This window comes from Leucoraja erinacea, unplaced genomic scaffold (genome assembly GCF_028641065.1).
Source record: "Leucoraja erinacea ecotype New England unplaced genomic scaffold, Leri_hhj_1 Leri_208S, whole genome shotgun sequence".
In the NCBI taxonomy this organism is placed as follows: Eukaryota; Metazoa; Chordata; class Chondrichthyes; order Rajiformes; family Rajidae; genus Leucoraja; species Leucoraja erinaceus.
The window spans coordinates 32,336-56,599 of NW_026576109.1; the positions used below are offsets into that span (position 1 = coordinate 32,336).

Sequence of the window (24,264 nt, forward strand, 5' to 3'; positions counted from 1 at the left end):
TTACTTGACGAGAGGCTGGATCCCAGGTCGCCGGACAGATCCTGCAGCCTATCCCGGAGAACTGAGCTGGAGCAACAGCTGGTCTGTTCGTTTCGGTGAGTGCGTTGTCCTGGGGAGTTTTGAAAAAATCCCAATTGATGTGCGAATAGACGGAGAGTTAGAGACGGGGACCGTTAAACCTGCTGATTTGTTTGGTGGCCCAGAAACTGATGTGAAACGTCTGACGTTGCTTTGACGTTTCTCTGACGTTCAGTAGAGCATCTGAACCATTCAGGCAGATGTCAGTCCCTAGAAGGCAGAAACAGGTGAAATAATTATGGGAACAAGCAAATGGCGGAAGAGTTGCATAGGTACTTTGGTTCTATCTTCGCTAGGGAAGACACAACAATCTCCCAGGTGTACTGGAGGACAGAGGGTCTATGGAGAAAGAGGAACTGCAATAAATTTGCATTGGGCACGAAATGCCATTGGGTAAACTGATGGGACTGTAGTCTGCTAAATACCCAGGGTGTGATGGTTTGCATCACAAGTACTCAAGGAAGTGGCTCTAGAAATCGTGGACGTATATTTTGATCATTTCCAATGTTCTATAGCTTCAGGATCAGTTCCTGTGGATTGGAGGGGAGCTAATGTTACCACACTTTTCAAGAAAGGAGGGAGAGAGAAAACGGGAAATTAGAGACCAGTTAGCCTGATATCGGAACTGGGGAAGATGCCAGAATCAAATTTTAAAGTAACAACGGCGCATTTGGATAGCGGTAAAATGATTAGTCCAAGTCAGCATGGAGTTATGGAAGTGAAATCCTGCTTGACTCCGATCTGGAATGTTTGAGAATGTGACAAGTAAAATGGAACAAGAAGGTCCCTGTTAGAATGGCAGGCAGTGGAGAGTGGAGTGCCGCTAGGCTCGGTGCAGGGGCCGTAACTATTGACAATATATATTAATGATTTAGATTATGGAATTAAAAGTAACACGAGCAAATTTGCAGATGACGCAACGCTGGGTGACAGTTTGAACTGCGGAAAGGATGTCAGGTCGTTGCGGGGTAACTTGGATAGGTTGAGTGAGTGGGCAGATACGTGGCAGATGTTGTATAATGCAGGTAAATGCGAGATTATACACTTTGACGGCAAGAACATCGAGGTAGATTATTATCTCAATAGTTTCAATTGGGGAAAATGGAAAGTGGAACGTGACCTGGGTGTTCTACAGCAGGTAGTAAATAAATGTAATGGCATGTTGGCCTTCCTAATGAGTGGATTTGAGTACACGAGTAAGGAGGTCCTTCTGCAGTTGTACACGGCACTGGCGAGACAGCATTTTGAATATTGTGTGCAGTTTATGTCTCCTAATTAAGGGAAGGACTTCCTTGCTATTGAGGGAGTTTACAAGGTTAATCCCAGGTATGGCAGGTCTGTCATTTGAGGAATATGAGAAAGACTGGGCATGTATTCATTCGAATTCAGCAGGATGAGGGGATTATCTTATAGAAACATATAAAATTATAAAAGTACTGGACAAGCTAGATGCAGGAAAAATGTTCCCAATGCTGTGGGAGCACAGACCAGGTGCCAACGTCTTAGAAGAAAGGGGAGGTCATTTAAAACTGAGATGAGAATTATCTCTTACACCAAGAGAGTTGTCAATTTGTGGAAATCTCTGCCACAGAAGACAGTGGAGGCCAATTCACTGGATGAAATTAAAAGACAGCGAGAGGTCTTGGGGCTAGCGGAATGAAGGGGCATGGGAAGAAGAAAGGCACGGGTATTTGTTTGTGGATGAGCAGCCATGATCATGGCGGCGCGGACTGGAAGGGCCTTATAGCCTCTCCCTGCACCTATATTTCTATGTTTCGATGTTTCTATTTAAAATCAGTACCCCGTTCCTGCTTTCTCCCCATATCCCTTGTTTCGTTTAGCCCGAAGAGCTAAATCTAACTATCTTGTGAAATATTCCAGTGAATTGGACTCCACTGCCTTCTGTGATAGAGCATTCCACAGATTTACAACTCTCTGGGTGAAACAGATTTTCCTCATCTCAGTCCTAAGTTGTTTTGGGCCCTTGTGAGACCGCATTTGTGAATGATTTTGGCCTCCTAATTTGTGGAAGACATGATTTCTATTGAGGAAGTGCAACATCGGTTCTCCACGTTAATACCCGCGATGGCGGGACTGGCATATGATGAAAGAATGGGTTGAGTGTGCTTGTATTCACTGGCATTTTGAAGGATGAGAGGGTATGTTAAAGAAACATATACAATTCTTAAAGGGTTGGCAAGGCAATATGCAGGAAACATGTTCTCGATGTTGTTGGAGTCGAGAATAAGGGTTCAATGTTTAAGAATACGGATAGGCCATTTAGGACTGAGATGAGGGCACGTCTCTTTCACCCAGAGAGTTGTAAATCTGTGGAATTCTCAGGCACAGAATAGAGTGGAGGAATTTTCACCGGACGTTGCAAGAGAACCTTAGATTTAGCTCTCGGGACTAACGGAATCAAGGGATATGGGGTACAAACAGGAATGAGGTACTGATTTTAGATGTTCAGCCATGAAGACATTGAATGGCGGTTCTGGCTCGAAGGACCGAATGGCCTACTCGTGCATCGAATTTTCTGTTTCTATGTTTCTAAATGGCCTACCGCTTATTCTTAAACTGTGACCTCTGTTTCTGGACTCAATATCCGGTACATTTTTCCTGCATCTAGCCGGTCCAATATTCTTGCTACTGAGGTAATGCAGCGTAGGTTCACAAGGTTAATTCCCGGGATGGTGTGGCTGTTACATGCTGAGAGAATGGAGCGGCTGATCTTGTATACTCTGGAATTTAGAAGAATGAGAGGGGTTCGTATTTAAACATATATGATTATCAAGGGTTACACAAAAAAGCTGGAGAAACTCAGCGGGTGCAGCAGCATCTATGGAGCGAAGGAAATCGGCGACGTTTCGGGCCGAAACCCTTCTTCAGATTATTAAGGGTTTGGACACGCTAGAATCGCGAACCATGTTCCCGATGTTGGGGAGTGCAGAGCCAGGGGGTGGCACAGTTTAAGAACAAGGTGATTTTGAGTATTACATGCAAAACCGTAGATGTTTGTTCAAAAGTGTGTAAGTAATGTCCACAGGGATGTAATCTCGTTGCCTGTTTTTCGCTTCATTTACATTATAAATATGGCAGATATTTGTTTGCTTGGCTGACAACCGCTGAGCTGCAGCGCAAGGAGTGTTCGGCTGGATCCCCGTATTAAAATGCACGGTATTCCGATCGAGGTAAAATTTGGACGTGTGTATTATCCGATTCTGGCAGCAATCGGTATACCTGGTAGGTAATTGTCGGCGCATCTCATGTTTGAAAAGCCCTGAATATTAAAGGTTAAGAGGACATAGCGAATAGCCCAGCGGGGGTTCGGGCGGCACGCTGGTACAGCGCTAGAGTAACTGTCTTACAGCGCTTGGCTGTACGGAGATTGTACTGCTCCCCGTATCCTTTTGGGTTTTCCCCGAAATCTTCGGTTTTCTCCGTCTGCTCCCACCCACCAACCTGTACACCTCAAAATTAATCCGTTTCTCGTTTCATTTTTTCTCAGTGAATCTGATGGCGATTGTGATCCTGTCCCGTGGCAAGTGCGGCCTCTCCAAGTGCATCACTCGTTACATGGTAGCCATGGCGACCGCGGACCTCTCCGTGATTCTCTGTGAGGTGATATTTCACCGGATTGCTGATATGTATTGGTGGCATGCCTCCGTGCCCTACACTCCTGTGTGTAAAATGACAATCTACCTGGCATCAGTCTCTGTGAATTGTTCTGTGTGGTTCACAGTCGCTTTCACCTTTGATCGCTTTGTTGCGATTTCTACTCAGAGAATGAAAACCAAATATTGTACCGAGAGAACCGCGACGATTGTTATCCTGACCGTGAGCCCGCTCATCTGCCTCAAAAATCTACCCTTGCCCTTTGCATACACTTCTTTTTACGGTGCGGCTGGAGAAGTGGGCTGCCTGAAATTCATATATTTCTTCGTTGATCCCGAATGGATAGTGTTCTCTTGGGCCGAACAGTTGTTCACCCCGGTGATTCCATTCTGCCTGATTTTGTTGTTTAACGCGCTCACCGTCAGACGTATTTTCGTGGCCAGTCGGGTCCGCAGGAACCTCCGGGACCTCAGCGGTGGCGAGAAAAAGAAAGACCAGGAGATGTTGAACCGCAGACGGTCGGTCGTTTTACTTCTGGCAATCTCGAGCTGCTTCATACTGCTCTGGGCCACAAGTGTTGCACACTTTATTGCGGTTCGATGTTTGAATGTGTTTATGCACAAGGCCTGGGGAAACCCCTTGGGTGGATTGGAAAGGGTTGGATTGATGCTTCAGCTGCTGAGCTCCTGCACCAACACGGCCATTTACACAGTGACCCAGAGCAAGTTCAGAGAGGAGCTGTTTCGTATTCTAACATATCCGATCATTTGCACCGGAAAGATATTTAAATCGGAAAAGTGTCAGTTAAAATAATATAACACAAACGAGTGAACAGCTGGTCTTCGTGCGTTGCTTTGCTGTATGGTTTATATGTGGAACTGTGGAACTGTGGAACTGTGCTGCTGTCTGTCTTGGCCAGGACTCTCTTGTAAAAGAGATTTTTAATCTCAATGAGACTTCTCCTGGTTAAATAAAGGTTAAATAAAAAATAAAAATAAAATATGGAAATACAGCATTTTATGTCCATTCGCCCTGTCGGACGCGCCCAACGGCTTCGGGGGTTCATGGGCTCAACTGAGTCTCAACTCGTGTACGTATTCCCATGTGCCCCGTTCAATCATCCAACGTCTGTGTTTTAACGAATATGTATACATAAGCCTGGAACATGTTGTTTTCAAAACGAGTGGATATTTTCAGTTGAATAGGTGCAACGTGTTGTTTGATGAATTCCTTTTATCATTAAAAAAAACGGTAAAAATTGCTCATTGACGAGGTTTTCGGTTTCAAGAGAATCTGCTGTTTTAGCAGCGGATGATGTGGATTGTGCAAAGTTTCATACAGATACCGTGATTAAAATACCTTCTGTATACGGAAAACTTCTATCCAATGTAGAGCTATAGGTGAGGAGTGCCAGAAATACAAAATCATGAGATGAATATATCGGTTAGATGCACAGAGTCGTTTGCCCAGTGAATCTACGACCAGAGGACATTGGATCAAGGAGAAGGGAAACATATTTAAGAGGATTCGGTGGGGAAACATTTTCATACAAAGAATGGTGGGTGTACGGAACAAGCTGCGACAAGAGGTAGTTGTGCCTGGGACTATCCCGTCGTTTAAGCAACAGTTAGAAAGTTACTTGGATAGGAGAGATTTGGAGGGATATGGACCAAGCGCATGCAAGTGGGACTGGTGTGTCTGGGATATTGTTGGCCGGTGTGGGCGAGTTGGGCCGAAGGTCCTGATACCACACTGTATCACTCTGTGACTCTGTGACTCTGTGGCTCCCATGTACGGTAATAAATCAATTTCCACATTGGCCTTTACGTTCCCAGGTGGGCAAACATTTTAACACCTCTACCCATTCCTATATAAACCATTCTGTCGTTGTACTCCCCAACTGCTAGAGCGAGGCCACGCACAAAATGAAGGAGCAGCATCTCGTAGGTCGCTTGACTCCCTTTCTCTCACCCTCTCCCCCAACATAGTCATCACACTAGTTGTACTGCTCGCATCTTTGTAGTTGTGTGTGACCACTTATTCCACAGCCAACAATGGGCCATTATGGGCTCCTTCATTTCATAGTCACGCGTTGCCTTCCCTGCCTCGTTCTGGCCTACTCTTGCATCCAGTGGCCTCGCCCTACTTGCAGACGGAAGAAGGATCCTGACCAGAAACGTCATCTATCGTTTTCCTGTAGAGATACTGCCTGCTGTTCATTTGCACTCAAGAGGCGGCAAGCCGCATAATGTTCCCCTGATACTACAAAATTGGGGCTGGTGGGGGGGTTAACTTTGTATCTACCTATTTCTCCTCTTCCCTCGCAAACTGTGAAGAAAATAAAATATTCTGCCATTTATGAATTAAAATGGCGTTATCGTGTTCTAAAATAAACATTGCTCGTGCACTCTGTCGTTCACAAACCAATGTCTAATATATTAAAGGATAATAAACTCCTCCAGGTGTCCATATGTCAACTTTGCCAACATTATCATGCAGCATCCCCTCACGGGGACATGTTTATTCGCGCATTCCGTGACATGTAAATGTGAGCGGAATTATTCTGTGTGGTGGGGAACATTTTGAACCATATTTCTCGCCATTTAGTAGGGATAATCGTAACGAAGACCATTGTCCATTTTCCTACTCGTGTGTTTCTTTGAATGCAGCAGGCTCCTTAGGCCAAATGGCTTGAATTCAGTTGCTAAAATCTTACCTTCTCCGCTGTTGTCTCCATTGAAAGTATATTGTATGCCCCATAACAATATTGATGATTCTCCCGATTAACTCTACAAAGCCTTACTACGTGGGATTTTTAAAATTTGCTGATCTCTCGTGAAACAAATTTGGAAGTTTCTATCCAGCTAAATAAAAGTGAAAATTTCTTGTATGAATCTTTAATGTTTTTCTTTCAGCTCCACGCTGATTCCAACGCTTTCTTGCGCAGGTCTGAGGGGGTGGTTCCCGTGTCGATCGCATGTATATCTCCGGAGCTTATGTCTCTCAGAGAAACATAGAAACATAGAAAATAGGTGCACGAGTAGGCCATTCGGCCCTTAGAGCCTGCACCGCCATTCAATATGATCATGACTGATCATTCAACTCGGTATCCTGTTCCTGCCTTCTCTCCATCCCTTTAGCCATAAGGCTACATCTAACTCCCTCTTAAATATAGCCAAGGAAACGGCCTCAACTACCTTCTGTGGCAGAGAATTACAAAGATTCACCACTCTTTCTGTGAATAACTTTTTTCTCATCTCGGTCCTAAAAGATTTCTCCCTTATCCTTAAACTGTGACCCCTTGTTCTGGACTTCCCCAACATCGGGAATAATCTTCCTGCATCTAGCCTGTCTAACCCCTTAACAATTTTGTAAGTTTCTATAATATCCCCCCTCAGTCTTCTAAATTCTAGCTAGTACACTCCTAGTCTATTCAGTCTTTCTTCATATGAAAGTCCTGACATCCCAGGAATCAGTCTGGTGAACCTGCTCTGTGCTCCCTCCATGGCACGAATGTCTTTCCTCAGATTTGGAGACCAAAACTCTACGCAATAATCCAGCTGTGGTCTCATCAAGACCGTGTGTAACTGCAGTCGAACGTCCCTGCTCCTATATTCAAATCCTTTTGCTATGAATGCTAAAGCCCCTGCACCACTTAGGAAACCAGGAAGCCCACTTATTGGGGACGTTCGGGGACCAGAACCAACGGGTCTGCACTGGTCTCGTTAACTCTCCTCTCTCTCTCCTTCTCTCTCCTTCTCTCTCCCTCTCTCTTCTCTCTCTCTCTTCCCCTCTCTGACTCTCTCTCCCGCCTCTCCTCTCTCTCCTCTCTCTTCTCCGTCTCTCTCTCTCCTCCTCTCGCTCTCTCTTCTCCCTGCTCTCCTCTCCTCTCGCTCCTCTCCTCTCCTCTCCCTCTCTCTCGCTCTCCTCTCCCTCTCGCTCTTCCTCTCTCTCGCCTCCCTCTCTTTCGCTCACACTCCCTCGCCTTCGCTTTCTCGTTTTTCCTCACCGCCCCCTCTCCCTCCCTCTTCCCTTCTCTCTCCCTCGCACTCTCCCCCTCTTCGCCCTCCTCCTCTCTCTCTCGCTCTCTCCCTCTCCTCTCTCGCCCCCTCTTCTCTCCCTCTCCTTCCTCTCTTTCGCTCCTCTCTCTCTCTCTCCCTCTCCCTCCTCTCTCCCTCTCCTCTCTCCCTCTCCCCCCTCCTCCCCCTCCTGCTCTCCCCCCTTCTCTCTCCCCCTCTCCCCCTCTCTCCTCTCTCCCTTCTACTCTCTCCTCTCTTCTCCTCTCCTCCCTCTCCCCCTCTCCCCCCCCCTCTCCTCTCCTGTCCTCTCCCCTCTCTTCTCTCCCCTCTCCCTTTCTCTCTCTCCTCTCTCTCTCTCTCTCGTCTCTCTCTCTCCTCTCCCCCTCTCCCCTCTCTCCTCTCTCTCCTCTCTTCCTCCCTCTCCTCCTCCTCGCTCCTCTTCCTCGAGTCTCCCCTCCTCCTCTCTCCTCTTCTCTCCTCTCCTCTTCCCTCCTCCCTCCTCCGCCTCCCTCTCCCTCTCCCTCTCCTCCCCTCTCTCCCCTCCTCTCCTCTCTCTCTCCTCTCCCTCTCCTTCTCTTCCTCTCTCCCCTCTCCCCCTCTCCTCTCCTCCTCCGCTCTTCCCCTCTCTCCTCTCCCCCTCTCTCCCCTTCCCCCTCTCTCCTCTATCCCCTCCCTCTCCTCTCCTCCTCCTCTTCCTCTCCCCCTCTCTCCTCTCCTCTCCCCCTCTCTCTTCTCTCCCTCTCTCTCTCTCTTACTCACACTCTCTCTCGTCCTCTCCTTCTCTTCTCTCTCCTCCTCTCTCTCCCCTCTCTCTCCTCCCTTCTTCTCTCACCTTCTCACCCTCCTTCCTCTCTCTCTTCCTCCCGTTATCTCCTCTTCTTCTCCCCATTCTCCATCTCCTCGGCTCCTCTCTCTCCTCTCCTCTCCTTCTCCCTCCTCTTATTCTCTCTTGTTCTCCTTTCTCCTCTCTCGCTCCTCTCCCTTCTCCAGACTCTCTCTTTACTCATCTCCCACCCTTATTCCTCCGTTCTCCTATTCTCCATCTCTCGCTCTCTCTCCCTCTCATACTCCAGCCTCCACACTCTCAATCTCCTCCACGGATATCCTATACCTTCCAGCGCATACTCTCACTCTCCTCCTCTCGCTCCTGCTCCCGCTTTCCCCCCTCCCTCCTCTCTCTCTCCCCTCTCCCGTCCTCTCTCTCTCCCCATCTCTCCCCTCTACTCTCTCTCTCCCTCTCCTCTTCGCTCTCTCTCTCTCTCCTCCTCTCTCTCTCCTCTCATCCTCTCCCTCTCCTCTCCTCCTCTCTCTCTCTCTCTCTCCCCTCTCTCAATCCTTGCTCCCTCTCTCTCTCCTCTCTCTCTCTCTCATCTCTCTCCTCTCCTCTCCTCTCTCTCTCTCTCTCTCTCTCGCGTCTCCTCTCTCTCGGCTCTCTCTCTCTCCCCAGACTAATTGTGTTTCTGTAATTTCAACATAATTTATCTTTGTAATCTATTTCTTTCCTTCCCTGGCAACGTGGTAAACATCCATACTACACTGAGGTTCTCGGTTAGCGCCCCAGATGTTCTGCAGTGCTGTGTGCCTGCATCCCGCAACGCTGAGGTTTTGGCTACAGCTATCTCACTGCGCTGTGCCAACTGTGCGATGCGCGGATTCCACATCATCCCACAGTAAACACAGCCCCGTCGCTCGGCAGTACTTCAGAGAGCGTTAACTGACTGATTTTCTGTCCTGGATCGAGAGAACCAGAAATACGACCTTCGGCAGCCTCTTCCTCATCTTGCTTTCCTGAAGTGTGTCTTTGGAGCAGGAATTCTAGAGCCTGCCCTGGGAACTGTCGGTACCAGTATACTGTGTACGAGCAGATTCCGGAATATACGCAGTTAAGGGTGGCAGTGTCACCAGAAAGAGAGGATTGTTGAGGCGGATTCTGGGAACCCGCGGAAATGGAATCTGCGGAAAATAACAGGGGAATAGTTATTGTTTTAACATTGACTGTTGGAGACTGTGACACACACAGAAACTAGTTACCGTCTCCGGTAGTTCATCACATTTTTGCAAAATATATGGAAACGTTATTTATGGATCCTTTAATTGTTCCCTCGACGAGTGGAGATTTAATTTCCTTTAGGTTAGTTTGCTTTAGTATAGTTTGGTTTAGTTTACATTAGTTCAGTTTAGTACAGTTTAGTTTAGGGACACAGCGCGGAAACGGGCCCTTCGGCCCACCAAGTCCGCGCTGACTCCAAGCCTACACACGCTGGATTTGAGAATGATACGATCTGATCTCTCTGATTGAGATTTGAGCAACATTGACATCGGCATTTCGTCCTCACGCTCAAAACTCGAACACTTTCACCCTTTTCTCTCATTTGACCCTTGCTACATATCGCAGTCTTCACCCGCGCACTTCTCGTTTTCACTTCCAACGGCGGATTTCAATTTCCACGACCGGCCAATGGCCTAACTCTGCTTCTATGCCTCATGGTCTTTGTTTTGGATGTGGACATAACTGTTAAGTCCAACAGTCATTCCCCGTTAGAATCAAAAGTACCGATTACAGGGTGATTAAATGTATTATCTTCCGACAACGGAACAGTGACATTCTTACTTGTAGATGTACACAGGCCTAGAAATAAAATATGCTTTATCGGATAACAGAGTCATAGAGTCATGGATCGATATAACGCGGAAACAGGCTCTTCGGCTCACGTTGCCCAAACATGTCACAGCTACATTAGTGCCACCTGCCGCGTTTGTTCCAAATCCATACAAACCTTGCCAGTCCATGTACTTGTCTAACTGGTTCTTAAACAGTGGGATAGTGCCAGCTTCAACTATGTACTCTGGCAACTTGTTTTGTACACCCGCTACCCTCCGTGTGAAAACGTTATGGAGGGGGTATAGAGAGAAGGCAGGTACATGATACTGAGTTGGATGAACAGCCATGATATTGAATGGCGGTGCCGAATGGCCTTCTCCTGCACCTATTTTCTATATTTCTATGTTTCTATGTTACCCCTCAAATCCTATTAAATCTTCCCCTTCAGCTCAAACCCCGGTCCTCGACTCACCTATTCTGCACAAGAGACTCTGCGTTTCTACCCGTTCTATTATTGCCATGATTGCATACATTTCCGTACGATCAGTCCATTCCTCGCCTAATGTATGATACAAAAACGAACTCAATAATTTAACGGCCACAATCCTAGAGCAACAAAAAAAACAAATCCTTTGTATAACCAGAGACAATTATGAAAAGTTTATGAACACAATGGGCTGCAGTAACTTGTAGACCAAGAGAATGATTTCGTATAGTGTTTTGGAACAAGCCGGCGGTTCGGTGGTAGCAGTAACTGCGCGGGCCAGGCAGCATTTCAGGAGAACACTGATAGCCCACATTTGGTATCTAGACTTCAGAATCCGATGTCAGCGTCCGCATTTACTTGTGTCTGCATAGAAATCCATAGCTGTGGTTAGCGCGGTGTGGTGTTCCCGATCTTGATGGTTTTGGGGAAGTAGCTATTCTTCAACCTGATTCAGGTTGTGCTCCCGGGGAGCCCGACATATCCTCTCATTGGACTCACGTGTACCGCAACATCTGGAGCAAGTTGCCGGAACCCTTTATAAATATAACCTGTTTCAATTGGAAAGCAATTGATGCCTCGTGATCCAATATTAAAGGGAACTGAATATTTCCAAGAACAGCCGTGGATAAGAGAGGTTTAGGGTACTTACCGGCTGTGACAGTCACCGTAGTCCCCGTCCCATCCTGATAGTAAGTGTTCCATGAAGCCCCATCCACAGTGCCCCGTCTCTCGATGCTCGCAGTACAATAACAGTCCTCACCGCGATTTGCCCGGCAACCATTAGAATCGCGGTCCAATTATTCCAGGAGTTTCACACCAACCAGTAACTATCCTTTCTTCCAACTCATCGGTGGGTCGACCGGTTCCCGCTAAGAAACAGAGCTAAGAGCAGAGTGATCTCCAACACGCAGGCTTGTGTGCTTTAACAAACACGGAACCAATTATTAGGGAATGTTAACGGAATGCGGTAATCCCTGTGTAATTTATCTGGACTACAGCGTCACGAACAATAATCGTGTGATTTTGGTTCCGGAACCCAAGAATATATATCTTGAATGGGGTGAGTTTTTACTCGACTCTCCTACACTGTGGATAGACCGGCTGCTTAGTCCATTTGTACTCAGCTTGACAGTAATATGTGGCCATATCCTCAACTCTCAAACGAATAATTTTCAACGAAAAGGTCTTTTTCGCTATATTAATCCACACAACAAACCGTCCACCTGGAGTGACCCGCTGGCACTGTGCATCGGACTGTGCACGCTTGAAGAAATGTCCAGCCTGTAATCTGTAACTGCCCCAGAAATGAATTTGGAAAAGGCAGGTGATGGTGACGGGCTCACACTCTTTTCCAGTCACCGCATACGGGCTCTGGGTCACTGACTGACTGAAGGAGTCTGTAGATGAAACACCAGGAGAGGTTCGTGCGAATTCGAGGCGAACCGCGGCAGAAGGATACATCGCGGACAGTGTTTGAAATTCAGGTCGGAGTGGACTCGAGTTGTTTTATATTAAACCCGCACTGTGTGGGAGTAGGGGACCGGTACTCACGGCGTAAGCAGAGTGACAGCACAAAACAACAGGAGGATTCCCATCGCGCCCTCTCTGGGAATAAATGGTTCACGTGACGAGAGTCTGAAAACCAGGTCGCCATACAGATCCTGCAGCCAATTCCGGACAACTGAGCGGGAACCTCAGCTGGGCTGTTCGTTTAGGTGCGGGCGATGTTCTGGGAATTTTTGGAAAAATCCCAATCGATTTGTGAGGAAAGGGAGAGTTTTAGACGTGGACCCTTAAACCTGTTGATTTGGTTGGTGGGCTGAAATCTGATGTGAAACATCTGATGTGGCTCTGACGTTTCTCTGACGTTCAGTAGACCATCTGAACCATTCGGGCAGCTGAACATATGGGGGCAGTAGATAAGTTGAACGCACAATCCCCTATCCAATCGGTATACGTGTCAAATAAACTAAACTGAACGGGTGGCGGAGGTATTCTGTCAGCAGAGGCTGTAGCACCCCTGTTCAACTCCGCAATGATGTCTGTTTGTTTGTTTGATGAGAGGCTGGACGGCCGAAGGTGGTGGGAATTGCTGCACCGCGGATTATAACATCGACGAAAGATCAATGCGAGCCCACAGTCGAGCTGGGTACCGGTATAATTCCGACTGTCAATGAGCCAGTGAAAGGGAACACACAGATTGCAATTAATGCAGTCACCAGCAGGGATGGAGAAACACAGAAACATAGCAAAATAGCTGTAGGTGTAGGTCATTCTCCTTTCGAGACAGCACTGACATTCAATATGATCAAGGCATTGGGGCACTGGAGGTGGGGTAGCTCTGTTGGTGAGGGGTGAAATGGGCGAGCAATAGTATTGGGTAAACCGATGGGACTGAAGGCTGATAAATCACTAGGATCTGACGGTCTATATCACAGGGGACTCTAGGAGGTGGCTCAAGAAATCGTGGACGTATTGGTGATCATTTCCAATGTTCAATAGATTCAGGATCAGTTCCTGTGGATTGGATAGTAGCTGATGTTATCCCACTTTTCAAGAAAGGAGCGTGAGACAAAACGGGAAATGAGAGAACAGTTAGCCTGACATCGGAGCTGGGGAAGATGCTGGAGTCAATCATCAAAGGCGTAATAACGGCGCATTTGTACACAATTAAAAGATTGGTCCAAGTCAGCATGGATTTATGAAGAGGAAATGCTGCTTGACAAATCTTCTGGAATGTTTTGAGAATGTGACAAGTAAAATGGATGAAGGATTTACCTGTCAGAATGGCAGGCAGTGGCGAGTAGAATGCCGCAAGGCTCGATGCAGGGGCCGCAGCTATTGACAATAGATATTAATGATACATCTGATGGAATTATATGACAGTCAGGACTGCCTTATGAAGAAAGACTGGATAGACTTGGTTTATACTCTCTAGAATTTAGGAGATTGAGAGGGGATCTTATAAAAACTTACAAATTTCTTAAGGGGTTGGACAGGCTAGATGCAGGAAGATTGCTCCCGATGTTGGGGAAGTCCAGGGCAAGGGGTCACAGCTTAAGGATAAGGGGGAAATCCTTTAAAACCGAGATGACAAGAACTTTTTTTCACACAGAGAGTGGTGAATCTCTGGAACTCTCTGCCACAGAGGGTAGTCGAGGCCAGTTAATTGGCTATATTTAAGAGGGAGTTAGATGTGGCCCTTGTGGCTAAGATGATCAGAGGGTATGGAGAGAAGGCAGATACGAGATACTGAGTTGGATGATCAGCCATGATCATATTGAATGGCGGTGGAGGCTCGAAGGGCCGAATGGCCTACTCCTGCAGTCTTCCTCGACAAGTCCTACAGTACGATTGTTACACCTAAGGTACTGGAAGAGAGAAGGTGGGAGACAGTGAGAAAAGGAGGGAAGCATGGAATGCCAACGTCCCCGGGTGGTGTACCTCTTGTAAACAGGTTCATCCGCTTAGAAGCTGTTGGGACAGAAGACGTGAGCGGCGGACTGGCTTGCGATGCGAATAGGGCTGTTGAGCCAAAACCAAAAAGGCCTAAAGTAGGCAAGGCCATTGTAGTGGGAAACTCCATCCTGAGAGGTACGGACAGGGGGTTCTGCGGCAACAGACGGGATGCGAGGATGGTGTGCTGCCTTCCCGGTGCCAGGATCCAGGATGTCACGGACAGAGTGCAGAAAATCCTCAAGGGCGAAGGTGAACATCCGGAAGTGGTAGTGCATGTCAGCACAAACGATGTCGGAAAAAAGCGGATGAAAATTCTCCAGCGTGACTTTAGAGAGATCCGAAAAATGTTGAAAAGCAGGACCTCCAGGGTTGTTATCTCCGGTTTGCTTCCAGTTCCCCGTGCTGGTGAGAGCAGGAACAGGGAGATTCGGGACCTGAACGTGTGGCTGAGGAACTGGTGCACGGGGGAGGGATTTAGATTCTTAGATCACTGGGATCTGTTTTGGGGTAAGGGGGAAGTACAAAAGGGACGGATTGCATCTTAACAGGTGTGGGACCAGCATTCTGGCAGGCAGGTTTGCCAAAGCTACACGGGTGGCTTTAAACTGAATAAGGGGGGTGGGGTGTTGAATGGGATAGTGGAGGATGGATTTAAAGGGAAAGGGTTTCTTAAATGTGTGAGCGTAGAGACAGAGGGGTGTAAAATGAGGGTAGAAGAAATAGGTAGCAAGGTGAAAAGTAAAAGTGGCAGGCAGACAAAACCAGGGCAAAAATCAAAAAGGGCCACTTTTCAACATAATTGTATAAGGGGTAAGAGTGTTGTAAAAACAAGCCTGAAGGTTTTGTGTCTCAATGCAAGGAGCATTCGTAATAAGGCGGATGAGTTGAATGTGCAGATAGCTATTAAAGACTATGATATAGTTGGGATCACGGAGACATGGCTTCAGGGTGACCAAGGCTGGGAGCTGAACATCCAGGGATATTCAATATTCAGGAGGGATAGACAGAAAGGAAAAGGAGGTGGGGTAGCGTTACTGATTAGAGAGGGGATTAATGCAATGGAAAGGAAGGACATTAGTTTGGAGGATGTGGAATCGGTATGGGTAGAGCTGCGAAATACTAAGGGGCAGAAAACGCTGGTGGGTGTTGTGTACAGGCCACCTAACAGTAGTAGTGAAGTTGGAGATGGTATCAAACAGGAAATTAGAAATGCGTGCGACAAAGGCAAAACAGTTATAATGGATTACTTCAATCTACATATAGATTGGGTGAATCAAACTGGCAGGGGTGCTGAGGAAGAGGATTTCTTGGAATGTATGCGGGATAGTTATCTAAATCAACATGTAGAGGAACCAACGAGAGAGCAGGCTATTTTAGACTGGGTATTGCGTAATGAGGAAGGGTTAGTTAGCAATCTTCTTGTACGTGCCCCCTTGGGCAAGAGTGACCATAATATGGTTGAGTTCTTCATTGCGATGGAGAGTGACATTGTTAATTGAGAAACAATGGTTCTGAACTTAAAGAAAGGTAACTTTGAGGGTATGAGACATGAATTGGCCAAGATTGACTGGCAATTAATTCTAAAAGGGTTGACGGTGGATATGCAAGGGAAGACATTTAAAGACTGCATGGATGAACTACAAAAATTGTTCATCCCAGTTTGGCAAAATAATAAATCAGGGAAGGTAGTACATCCGTGGATAACAAGGGAAATCAGGGATAGTATCAAAGCGAAGGATGATGCGTACAAATTAGCCAGAAAAAAAGCAGCATACCGGAGGACTGGGAGAAATTCAAAGACCAGCAGAGGAGGACAAAGAGCTTAATTAGGAAAGGGAAAATAGATTATGAATGAAAACTGCAGGGAACATAAAAACTGACTGCAAAAGTTTTTATAGATATGTGAAAAGAAAGAGATTAGTTAAAACAAATGTAGGCCCCTTGCAGTCAGAAAGAGGCGAGTTGATCATAGGGAACAAGGACATGGCGGACCAATTGAATAACTACTTTGGTTCCGTCTTCACTACGGAAGACATAAATAATTTGCCGGAAATAGCAGGGGACGACGGGTCAAAGGAGTTGAGGAATTGAGTGAAATCCAGGTTAGCCGGGAAGTGGTGTTGGGTAAATTGAATGGATTAAAGGCCAATAAATCCCCAGGGCCAGACAGGCTGCATCCCAGAGTACTTAAGGAAGTAGCTCCAGAAATAGTGGAGGCATTAGTAATAATCTTTCAAAATTCTTTAGATTCTGGAGTAGTTCCTGAAGATTGGCGGGTAGCAAACGTAACCCCACTTTTTAAGAAGGTGGGGGAGAGAGAAAATGGGGAATTACAGACCAGTTAGTCTAACATCGGTAGTGGAGAAACTGCTAGAGTCAGTTATTAACGATGGGATAGCAGCACATTTGGAAAGTGGTGAAATCATTGGACAAAGTCAGCATGGATTTACGAAAGGTAAATCGTGTCTGACGAATCTTATAGGATTTTTCGAGGATGTTCCTAGTAGCGTGGATAGGGGGGAACAAGTGGATGTGGTGTACCTGGACTTCCAGAAGACTTTCGACAAGGTCCCACATAAGAGATTAGTATACAAACTTAAAGCACACGGCATTGGGGGTTCAGTATTGATGTGGATAGAGAACTGGCTGGCAAACAGGAAGCAAAGAGTAGGAGTAAACGGGTCCTTTTCACAATGGCAGGCAGTGACTAGTGGGGTACCTCAAGGCTCAGTGCTGGGACCCCAGCTATTCACAATATATATTAATGATCTGGATGAGGGAATTGAAGGCAATATCTCCAAGTTTGCGGATGACACTAAGCTGGGGGGGCAGTGTTAGCTGTGAGGAGGATGCTAGGAGACTGCAAGGTGACTTGGATAGGCTGGGTGAGTGGGCAAATGTTTGGCAGATGCAGTATAATGTGGATAAATGTGAGGTTATCCATTTTGGTGGCAAAAACCGGAAAGCAGACAATTATCTAAATGGTGGCCGATTGGGAAAGGGGGAGATGCAGCGAGACCTGGGTGTCATGGTGCACCAGTCATTGAAGGTAGGCATGCAGGTGCAACAGGCAGTAAAGAAAGCGAATGGTAAGTTAGCTTTCATTGCAAAAGGATTTGAGTATAGGAGCAGGGAGGTTCTACTGCAGTTGTACAGGGTCTTGGTGAGACCACACCTGAAGTATTGCGTACAGTTTTGGTCTCCAAATCTGAGGAAGGACATTATTGCCATAGAGGGAGTGCAGAGACGGTTCACCAGACTGATTCCTGGGATGTCAGGACTGTCTTATGAAGAAAGACTGGATAGACTTGGTTTATACGCTCTAGAATTTAGGTGATTGAGAGGGGATGTTATAGAAACTTACAAAATTCTTAAGGGGTTGGACAGGCTAGATGCAGGAAGATTGTTCCCGATGTTAGGGAAGTCCAGGACAAGGGGTCACGGCTTAAGGATAAGGGGGAAATCCTTTAAAACCGAGATGAGAAAACTTTCTCACACAGAGAGTGGTGAATCTCTGGAACTCTCTGCCACAGAGGGTAGTTGAGGCCAGTTCATTGGCTATAGTTAAGAGGGAGTTAGATGTGGCCCTTGTGGCTAAGGCGATCAGGGGGTATGGAGAGGAGGCAGGTACGGGATACTGAGTTGTATGATCAGCCATGATCATATTGAATGGCGGTGCAGACTCGAAGGGCCGAATGGCCACTCCCGCACCTAATTTCTATGTTTCTATGCACCTAATAATATGTTTCTATGTTTCTATGTTTCGAAATAAAAATAACGAGCAAATTTTTGCAGATGACACAAAGCCGGGTTGTAGTGTGAACTGCGAAGAGGATGCGAGGTGGATGTAAGGTGGGCTGGACTGGTTGAGTGAGTGGGCAGATTCATGGCAGATGCTGCATAATATAGGTAAATGTGAGGTTATCCACTTTAACTGCAAGAGCAAGGAAGCAGATTATTATCTCAATGGTGTGAGATATGGGAAAAAGCGATGTGCAACGAGACTTGGGTGTCCTTGTACACTAGCCACTGTAAGTAAATATTCAGCTACACCAGGTAGTGACGAAAGATAATGGCATGTTGGCCTTCATAACGAGAGGATTTGCGCATAGGAGTACAGGTCCTTCTGCAGTTGTACAGGACATTGGTGAGACATGTTTCCTCCATCTAGCCGGTCCAACATTCTTGCTATTGAGGGAATGCAGCGTTCGTTCACAAGGTTAATGCCCGGGATGGTGGGGCTGTTATATGTTGAGAGAATGGAGCGGCTGAGCATGTATACTCTGGCATTTGGAAGGATGAGAGGAGATCTTATTTAAACATGTAAGATTATTAAGGGTTTGGACACGAACCATGTTCCCGATTTTGGGGGCGTGCAGAAACAGGGGGCCACATTTTAAGAATAAGGTTGACAAAAGTGCTGGTGAAACTCAGCGGTTGCAGCAGCATCTATGGAGCGAAGGAAATAGGCAACGTTTCAGACCTCATTCTTCAGGATAAGGTCATTTTGAATATTACATGGAAAACATTAGATGTTTGTTCAAAAATGTGTAAGTAATGTCCACAGGGATGCAATATCGTTGCCTGTTTTTCCCTTCATTTACATTATAAATATGCCAGATATTGGTTTGTTTCGCTGACAACCGCTGAGCTGCAGCACAAGGAGTGATCGCATTACAATGCACGTTATTCCGATCGCGGTAAAAATAGTACTTGTGTATTATCCGATTCTGGCAGCAATCGGTATACCTGGTAGGTAATTGTCGGCACATCTCATGTTTGAAAAGCGCAGAATATTGAAGGTTAAGAGGACATAGCGAGAAGCCGAGCGGGGGTTCGGGCGGCACGCTGGCGCGGCGCTAGAGTAACTGTCTTACAGCGCTTGGCTGTAAGGAGTCTGTACGTTCTCTCCGTATCCTTTTTAGTTTTCCCCGAGATCTTCGGTTTGCTCCCACGCTCCATAAAAGTAAAATAAATTGTCCTTTGTGTGTGTAGCAGTGTGCTTGATCGGTGCGGATTAGGTGGGCCGGTGGTCGTGCGTTCGCGCTGTATTCCTAAACTAAACTAAAATAAGCGATGTGCCTCTTAGGAGCGAGGTAGCGCGTTGGTATATGTGATGGATGCCGCTCATTGAAGCTGGCAAAAATGTAGCCCTCGTGGCTTTTTACCAAAATCAATGCCCGTACTTGCGCTGTTGCGAGGTGAAACGAAATTTCGTCGTCGCTGTGAGTGGCAGTTTCTGTTCCACTGTGCGTACTGCACTCGGCAGAACGAGAATACACCCGATCAGTCATGTGAGACTGCATTTTCCGTATCGCTCTTAAATTCTCATAGGGATAATTTAGCAAAGCCGGATTTGAAGGTCGTACAAACAACCTGTTCCACAAAAACGGAGCGCAGATGAAATAAACTACACGTGCAGCGATCTTGCAGTGGAACCAAAGAATTGGTTAACTCAGCCAGTCTTGCAGCATCTCTGGAGGACCGACGCAGTCGACGTATCGGGTCAGGATCATTCTGCCGATCGGAGTCTGAAGAAGGGTCTCGAGCTGATACGTCGCATATCTATGTCCTCCAGAGATATTGCCTCCGCCACTGAGATACTCCAGCACCTTTTCTTGTCAGGTACCGTACGGAGGCCCGCCCGATGTTCGGCAGAAAATACTTGCCCGTTATGTTGTTAGCCTTGTTTGTGAAGGTTGTTTGTAATTATATTTGCTGCGCTTCACTGAAACCCTTTCATGTTCGGAAATACATTCTCGAAGGCCCAATGGAAAACAGACCGCGTTAATCCAGACCCCGATTGACTCAATGCCACGATGCAAACGTTGCTCAAGTCTCAGCAATAAAAAAGACACTGCGCATTTGAATTTACGGTTATAAAAATGAAATCAAATATTTGATATTGGGAGGATCCCCTCTTAATTCTGATTTGATGGACGGTACTTTTGGATAGTTAATTCCATTCTTTAGAGACACTGACTGACTTGTTGAGAATATTGTATATTTTACATCCACGATGGATGTTACATCAATATCAAGCGATTGGCATAATTTTGTGAAAATTAGTACATAAGGCAATCCCACTAATTTTGGTCAACGGGATTTTATTCATTTGCAGATTAAATTCCTGATTTCTAAAATCGGATTGCCTTTTGCACCAATATTTTCATCTTTATGTAATTATTTTCTACATAAGGCAATCCCACTAATTTTGGTAATCAGGAATTTAATAATTTACAGATTGAACAACTTTTTGGCAAACGTTTGACGGGTGATTTACCCAAATATTGATTCGTTAAACAAAATAGTCTCTGCCACTGGCGACACAGGTTTAAATGAATCCGTCTGCTCCCACCCACCACACAATTAATCAGTTTCTGTTTTCATTATTTCCCAGTGAATCTGATGGCGATTGTGATCCTGTCCCGTGGCAAGTGCGGCCTCTCCAAGTGCATCACTCGTTACATGGTAGCCATGGCGACCGCGGACCTCTCTGTGATTTTCTGTGAGGTGATATTTCACCGGATTGCTGATACGTATTGGTGGCATGTCTCCTTGCCCTACACTCCTGTGTGCAAAATAACAATCTACCTCGCGTCAGTCACGGTGAATTGTTCTGTGTGGTTCACAGTCGCGTTCACATTTGATCGCTTTGTTGCGATTTCTACTCAGAAAATGAAAACCAACTATTGCACAGAGAGCACGGCGACGATTGTTATCCTGACGGTGAGCCCGCTCGTCTGCCTCAAAAATCTACCCTTGCCCTTCGCATACACTTCTTATCGCGGAACGGGTAGAGAACTGGGCTGCTTCAAACTCGTACATTTTTACATTCATCCCGAATGGATAGTGTTCTCTTGGGCCGAACAGTTGTTCACCCCGGTGATTCCATTCTGCCTGATTTTGTTGTTTAACGCGCTCACCATCAGACGCATTTCCGTGGCCAGTCGGGTCCGCAGGAACCTCCGGGACCTCAGCGGTGGCGCGAAAAAGAAAGACCAGGAGATGGTGAACCGCAGACGGTCGGTCGTTTTACTTCTGGCAATCTCGAGCTCCTTCATCCTGCTCTGGGCCACAAGTGTTGCACAGTTTATTGCGGTTCGATGTTTGAATGTGTTTATGCACAAGGCCTGGGGAAACCCTTTGGAAGGATTGGAAAATGTTGGATGCATGCTTCAGCTGCTGAGCTCCTGCACCAACACGGCCATTTACACCGTGACCCAGAGCAAGTTCAGAGAGGAGCTGTTCCGTGTGCTAACGTACCCGATCCGTTGCACTGGAAAGTTATTTAAATTGGCAAACTGATAGTTAAAATAATATAGCAAAAGCGAGTGACCAGCTGTGCTTCATGCGTTGCTTTGCTGTAGGGTAATTATGACAACACAGCATTTAATGTGTGGACATTTTATGTCCATGCGCCCTGTCGGTCACGCCCAACTTCTTCTTCAATTGAGTCTCACCTCTTGTACGTTTTCCCAAGTGCTCAGTTCAATCATTCAACTTCTGTTTTTTCACGAATATATATGCATATGCCTGGAACATATTGTTTTCAAAACGAGTGATTATTTTCAGTTAAATGCGTGCAACGTGTTGTATACATGATTTCCTTTTATCATTGATACAAACGTACTGTTGCCACAAGACTCCTCCAGGTGTCCATATGTCAACTCTGCCAACATTATCATGCAGCATCCCCTCACGGGGACATGTTTAGTCGCGAATTAGGTCAAATGTAAATCTGAGCGGAATTATTCGGTGTGATGCGGAAAATTGTGAACCATATTTCTGTCCAGTAGGCAGGCACAATCGGAACGAAGCTCATTGTCCCTTTTCCAACTTGTCTGTTTCTTTGGATGCATCGGCGTCCATAGTCCAAATGGCTTGAATTAATTTGCTAGACTATTACCTTCTCCGCTGCTGTCCACATTGAAATTATATCGCATCTCCCAAAAAATATTGATGATTAATGCCGATCAACTCTACAAAGCATTACTATGTGGGAGTTTTAAAACTTGCTGTCCTGAAGTGAAAGAATAGACAATAGACAATAGGTGCAGGAGTAGGCCATTCGACCCTTCGAGCCAGCACCGCCATTCAATGTGATCATGGCTGATCATCCCCAATCAGTACCCCGTTCCTGCCTTCTCCCCATATCATAGAAACATGGAAACATAGAAGATAGGTGCAGGGGTAGGCCATTCGGCCCTTCGAGTCTCACCGCCATTCAATATGATCATGGCTGATCATCCAACTCAGTATCCTGTACCTGCCTTCTCTACATACCCCCTGATCCCTTTAGCCACAAGGGCCACATCTAACTCCCTCTTAAATATAGCCAATGAACAGGCCTCAACTACCTTCTGCGGCAGAGAATTCCAGAGATTCACCACTCTCTGTGTGAAAAAAGTTTTCCTCATCTCGGTCCTAAAAGATTTCCCCCTTATCATTAAACTGTGACCCCTTGTTCTGGACTTCCCCAACATCGGGAACAATCTTCCTGCACCTAGCCTGTCCAACCCCTTAAGAATTTTGTAAGTTTCTATAAGATCCCCCCTCAATCGTCTAAATTCTAGCGAGTCTATCCAGTCTTTCTTCATATGAAAGTCCTGACATCCCAGGAATCAGTCTGGTGAACCTTCTCTGTACTCCCTCTGCCTCCGCTCCGAATATCCCCTGACTCCGCTATTTTTAAGAGCCATATCTGGCTCTCTCTTGAAAGCATCCAGAGAACCGGCCTCCATCGCTCTCTGAGGCAGAGATTTCCACAGACTCGCAACTTTCTGTGAGAAAAAATGATTCCTCGTCTCCGTTCTAAATGGCTTAGCCCTTATTCTTAAACTGTGTGTGGCCCCTGGTTCTGGAAACAAAATTGGAAGTTTATTTCCAACTAAATAAAGGTGAAAATGTGTTTTATGAATCTTTGATACGTTTCTTTCAGCTCCACCCTGATTCCAACGCTTTTTCGCGCAGGTCTGAGGGGGGCGGTTCCCGTATCGATCGCATGTACATCTCCGGAACTTATGTCTCTCGTGTCTCGTGGCCTCTGTGCGGCAATGGAGAAAGTAAATGGCATGTTGGCCTTCTTAGCTAGAGGATTTGAGTATAGAAGCAAAGAGGTCATACAGCAGTTGTCCCAGGCCATGTTGAGTCCACACCTGGAGTATTGTGTGCAATTTTAGTCTCCTATTTTGAGAAAAGAAGTTCGTGCTATTGAGGGATTGCAGCGTATGTTCACCAGGTTTATTTTCGTGATGGCAGGACTGACATATAATGAAGGAATGGATCGACTGGGCTTATAATCACTGGAATTTAGAATGATGAAAGGGTATCTTATAAAAACATATAACATTCTTGAGAGATTGGACAGGCCACATGGAAGAAAAATGCTCCCGATGTGGGGGAAGTCTAGAACTATGGGTCACAGTAGATGAATAAAGGTGAGGCCATTTAGGACTGAGATGAGGAAAACGCTTTTAACCCTGTATGTTGTGAATATGTGGAATTCGCTGTCACAGAAGGGAGTGGATTCCAATTTTTTGGATGGTTTCAAGAAATAATTACCTATAGTTCTTAGGATAAATGGACATGGGGAGAAAGCAGAACGGGGTATTGATTTCGGATGATGCCGGTTCGAAGGCCGGAATGGCCTATTCCTGCACTTATTTTCCCTGTTTCTTTGTATTTGTTTCTATAATCTGTGACACCCGTACTGATCAAGAATCTATTGATACCTGCCTAAAGGGTTAAGGGGGGACTTGATGGAGATATTTAAAATGATGAGAGGGGTAGACAGAGTTGACGTGGATAAGCTTTTCCTACTGAGAGTAGGGAAGATTCAAACAAGGGGACATGACTTGAGAATTAAGCGACATAAGTTTAGGGGTAACATGAGGGGGAACTTATTTACTCAGAGACTGGTGGCTGTGTGGAATGAGCTTCCAGTGAAGATGGTGGAGGCAGGTTCGTTTTTTATCATTTAAAAATAAATTGGATAGTTATAT

General features: G+C 46.2%; 2 protein-coding genes across 2 annotated transcripts; one reads left to right on the forward strand and one right to left on the reverse strand.

Annotated features, from left to right (window-relative positions):
• Positions 1-9,372: 9,372 nt before the first annotated feature.
• On the reverse strand, positions 9,373-12,262 carry LOC129716318 (uncharacterized). Its single transcript, XM_055666187.1, has 3 exons — positions 11,922-12,262; positions 11,451-11,536; positions 9,373-9,665 (listed from the first exon to the last, which is right to left on the reverse strand). Exons 1-3 carry the CDS (start codon positions 12,260-12,262, stop codon positions 9,373-9,375), a joined length of 720 nt encoding a protein of 239 aa, XP_055522162.1.
• Positions 12,263-20,668: 8,406 nt separating this feature from the next.
• Positions 20,669-21,568, forward strand: LOC129716320 (probable G-protein coupled receptor 139). Its single transcript, XM_055666188.1, has one exon. The coding sequence runs from the start codon at positions 20,669-20,671 to the stop codon at positions 21,566-21,568; it is 900 nt and encodes a 299-aa protein (XP_055522163.1).
• The last annotated feature ends 2,696 nt before the right edge of the window (positions 21,569-24,264 follow it).

What these genes read in the sequence shown, in the direction of transcription:
- LOC129716320 (XM_055666188.1), top strand. Translation starts at nt 20,669, where the DNA reads ATGGCGATTGTGATCCTGTCCCGTGGCAAGTGCGGCCTCTCCAAGTGC.
- LOC129716318 (XM_055666187.1), bottom strand. Translation starts at nt 12,262, where the DNA reads ATGTATCCTTCTGCCGCGGTTCGCCTCGAATTCGCACGAACCTCTCCT. An exon ending in ACATATTACTGTCAAGCTGA is followed by an intron (nt 11,537 to 11,921) that starts GTACAAATGGAC and finishes TTGTACTGCGAG; the next exon opens with CATCGAGAGACGGGGCACTG. An exon ending in TACGGTGACTGTCACAGCCG is followed by an intron (nt 9,666 to 11,450) that starts GTAAGTACCCTA and finishes TATTTTCCGCAG; the next exon opens with ATTCCATTTCCGCGGGTTCC.